This window comes from Teleopsis dalmanni, chromosome 2, assembly GCF_002237135.1.
Source record: "Teleopsis dalmanni isolate 2A chromosome 2, ASM223713v2, whole genome shotgun sequence".
Taxonomy (NCBI): Eukaryota; Metazoa; Arthropoda; class Insecta; order Diptera; family Diopsidae; genus Teleopsis; species Teleopsis dalmanni.
In genome coordinates, this window is record NC_051847.1 from 121,630,594 (window position 1) to 121,635,047 (window position 4,454).

The 4,454-nt window shown below is 26.2% G+C and overlaps 1 protein-coding gene across 1 annotated transcript; it reads right to left on the reverse strand.

Annotated features, from left to right (window-relative positions):
- Nucleotides 1-2,113: 2,113 nt before the first annotated feature.
- LOC119682555 (RNA polymerase II transcriptional coactivator-like) lies at nucleotides 2,114-2,810 on the reverse strand. The gene is made up of 3 exons (XM_038096026.1): nucleotides 2,652-2,810; nucleotides 2,525-2,581; nucleotides 2,114-2,460 (listed from the first exon to the last, which is right to left on the reverse strand). The coding sequence occupies exons 2-3, from the start codon at nucleotides 2,579-2,581 to the stop codon at nucleotides 2,215-2,217; spliced, it is 303 nt and encodes a 100-aa protein (XP_037951954.1). The 5' UTR covers nucleotides 2,652-2,810; the 3' UTR covers nucleotides 2,114-2,214.
- Nucleotides 2,811-4,454: the final 1,644 nt, after the last annotated feature.

Here is a 4,454-nt window from a genome sequence, read left to right on the forward strand (position 1 = left end):
ACAACTCAACAATTAACAATCAATTACTTCGTAAGATGATTGTCTTACTAAAAGACAATATCAATATAAACCAAAAATTTTATCTCAAAAAATTTAAAACGAAGCATTGAAAGCGCTTTTTAAACCCAGCAAAGACTAGGAACTATAAATACACCTCATGTTGTCTAGTTATGTATGTATATCAATAACAATACAGACATTTATAACAATCGAATTCCATGCGCTCTTACTATCATATGCATATCATATGCCCAGTTACAATAAAGACTGCGCTCTGTATATCAACAGCATTTATGTAGTTGCTAACATAATTAATGTAGAGTATGCATACTTTTGCATCAATCTAATCATGTAGCTGTAGCAATCATGTTTAACTGTACGTACTGTACACCTCGTCATTTATGTAGTTGCTAACATAATTAATGTAGAGTATACATACTTTTGCATCAATCTAATCATGTAGCTGTAGCAATCATGTTTAACTGTACGTACTGTACACCTCGTCATTTTCAATAAAAACACGGGTCAGTTACAAAAATGATATACAAATCATTTTTGTAGTAAGTGTTTCAATTTTAACGTGTTCAGCGGTTGTTAAGCGACAGATATTGTAGGACGCAAAACCTAAATCTGAACATTTAACGCCTTAAATGATGGGAATGTTTAATACATACAACTGGAATAGTACTATTAAATCAACACCAGGAAATAGAAAACCCCTTATAATCCCTCAACCCCTTATATGTAAATTTGGAAAAAATATTCAAAATTTATTAAGAAACTGAAAATCTATTTATATTTCCAATGGGATAACTTTTTGATCAGATCGTGTATTTATAAAACACAAAAAAAATCCACGTTTACACAATTCCGTTGTCAATTTATCACATTATTATGGTTTTTAAGCGATATTTCGATTATTAACATGATTATTATTACACCGGTCATATTCGATCTTTTCAAATTTTCAGATATTACTTTAATAAAGTCAGGGTTAATGCATTTGCATCGAGTTGAATTTTTTTAAATAAGTGTGTATTCCAAAATTTAGTTTTGAAGAGTAACCCAAATTGTTCAGTTTTCTATATTAATTTGAATACTCAACTATTCTATAATTTTTTTTACCCTTTAGGATTCCATAAATTTTTATCCTTTATTTTATTTTTATTACCTCTACATATCTACTATATCCGTTTTAGTTTAACATATCTTTTCAACCACACTCCTCTCATATTCCAATAATTTATCTATGTTATTAATGTAATAAGCTTGCCAGTAGAATAGTAAGGTTCAGGGTTTTGAGGTTTATAGAAATAAGTTATGCACATACATATGCATATGAATGCGTTCAAAGTGCTCTATATAACGTCTTAATTCCTACCATTATGGAAGAAAAGAGAAATGACTGTTCTTATTGTTCACGTGTGCTTATTTAGGAAATAATATGTATATATTAAAGTATCATGGACCTTTGGAATATAGTCTACACCTTAATATACCCATATATGTATCTATTCTTTTTATATAATTAAATATTATTATAATAATGAAATATACAAGTACATTGGTTAATTTATGGTTTCATGAATTACGTTTGGTTCTATATTTGTAACAGATTTAGTTTTAATAATTTACTTTAATTAATTTATATCAGAAAAAGCAATCAAACTGTTACTTATTCCTCTTACCTTAATTTTGTATATTTCTTATGATATTAATAACGTTAATTTACACTTCCTCATTTACTTCAACTATTATTTGAAATGCCATAAATTATTTATATATTTTTACAAAAGTACAGCAATATCAATACTCTTATATGTAAAACTGTTTCATATAAACAAGTTTTCTTCGTGTGGCATGTAATGACATAAAAATATCAAACTATCTCACAAATAACAATAACTATTAAATAAATACTTTTGCAGGAATATTTTTTTAACAGCTATTCAAACTTACATTAGCCATAATTAAGATGTGAGAACCACATTTTAATTCATTCGACACATATTTTTCTAATGTTTTATACAACGTTTAAACACAACATTAACTAAAATTGAAGAGAAATTTTCAATAACTTTTCCTTTTCATTTAAGTGAAATAATGTTAAAAATTTTCATTTTTGATGTCTCTATTTTAAATTCAAATTTTGTTTTCCAATTAGATTACATCTTTTAAGTATAGAATGAGAACATGGTGATTTGTGCAATGACTTTAGTCCTTTATAGCTTCATTAATTTCATTGGCCACTTCAAGAAGTTTTTTCCATTGTGTTATTGACAAGGAAATGCCCTTTTTTCCTGGTAAAATCTGGCCATCTTTTTCGTAGAACTCGCGTATATCAATATTTCTGCGGCCGCGAAATTCACTGACACGAACTCTGCGTAGTTTTTCTAAAACCCACTCATTTGCTGGAGCCTCATTACTTGCCTTTGCCTTTTTCTGCACTGGCTTATTGCGCTAAAAAAATTATTAACAGATTTATTATTACGAACATACGCTTATTAAAGTTTTTTATACACACATCTTCCGGACCAGAGTCGCTGTCCGATGATTCTACTGCTTTCTTGGTTTTCGGCATCTTTGAACATATTTTTATTTAATAATTATAAATTAAAGAAATACTTTTCCTAAAATTAATTATAATTTACCTTTAAGTGTTCACGCTTCTTTCTTTTAAATACGTTTTCGTAGCGGGACAAAAGCTAAAATGCTTTCTTTCAGATTTGACATATGGTTATGATATTTGACATAAGATATTATTTGACAGAGTTGCAATTTTCGTTTGATGTACTTAGATCCGTACTTCTTCCTCATGCCTTATTTACACATTCGAAGAGGTCTTGCTGTCGTAATTTCTATATTTGTTATTTCGCATAAATAACTACAAACAAAATCTTATTTATTTAATCATATTTAAAATGTATTGAATTCTACTAACGGCATAAACATAGTTTAACTGGTTTAAAAAACCAAGATAATTATTTCTATTAGCGCTCTATAAGAATACTCTATTAATGAGTTATGAAAACAAATTTAACTGAGAAGCATTTATTTTTTATATGCATTATTGAACATTTACGTTATTGCAATCTAATTGACATGTATACAGCAATAACGCCTTTGTTATATAAAATCCATACAGAATTTGCTGAAAAAAGTCTGATTAGTGTAAAGTTCTAGTCACACCGACTTAAATAATCGGTTATATGAGAAATATTCATTATATTTTAATACATGAAATACATAGAAATTGTTGTTGAAATCAAAACTAATTAATTACATGTTAAGATTTTTGTGCAATGTTGAATCTAAAATTTAAGAATTATTTTTAAAATTTGCTTAAAATTCTGAGCCCTCTTTTATTTTTATTTTGTCAAAACAAGGTGCTTTAAAGCAAATAGTTTTTTAAAGCAAACCGAAAAATTAAAATTTTATTAGAAATCCGAAAATCAATTTAAAAAATTTTAAATTGCGTACTTTCAATATACCAATATAATACAAAGGATATGTGTTCATTTAATTAATATACATTAATTAAATATACAAAATATAAAACTGTCAAATAAATGAGCACTATTCCGATTTTCTAGACATATCGATTTGCGAGATTTTACATATACATAGGTCAATAGATATATACTTTCCATTACGTTCTATCTCTATACACCTTCTTGAAATATCAAGACTTAAGGTTTGTGTAATTTACACTAACAAAAACTACACATGCTGTCTAGTGCTTAATATTTGATTAGCAAAATAAATTATAGTTTTCTTTTTTAGTTAATCGTATTTAACAGCATATTGAAAACAAAATTTTACGTTTACATATGAAGCAATAACTATTTAAAGCAAAGAATTAATTAGTTTTATTAAACAACCACAACAGAAATATACCTTTAAAACAGTTTTGAAAAAGATAATTTTATTTCAGATTCAATAAAGTCAATAGAAATTATTCTATCACATAAAATAGAATATATATAATAATATAAATTAAAAATTAAAATTTCATTATTCAATTTTCTTCTTTCATATTTTTCCATATTCAGTAAATAATGATAAAAATTTTTTTAGTCTATTTTTTGTTTCTATGTCTATGACATTATTATTAAATCCAGAATATATAAAAAAGAAAAGCAGAACATAAGTGTTGGCAGTCCTGATCAAAATGTCAAAGAACTGAATTCGCGGTAAATATTTTGTGTTTGGATGTGAGCGTCTAAGAAAATGAGTAAATCTGTAGTGAAGATATAATTAAATAAAAACATCCTTACTTTATAAATAGTAAGTGAAATAAAAAATATTTATATTGTAAATGTGTTTTTTCCAATTGCTAAAATGATCAATATAAAAAATAAGTGATGCGAGTATGTGTTTGCCAATATATATAAATTATTTAAAACAAAGAATTATAAAAAATTTATAAATAATCAGTTCATTCACCAATAATT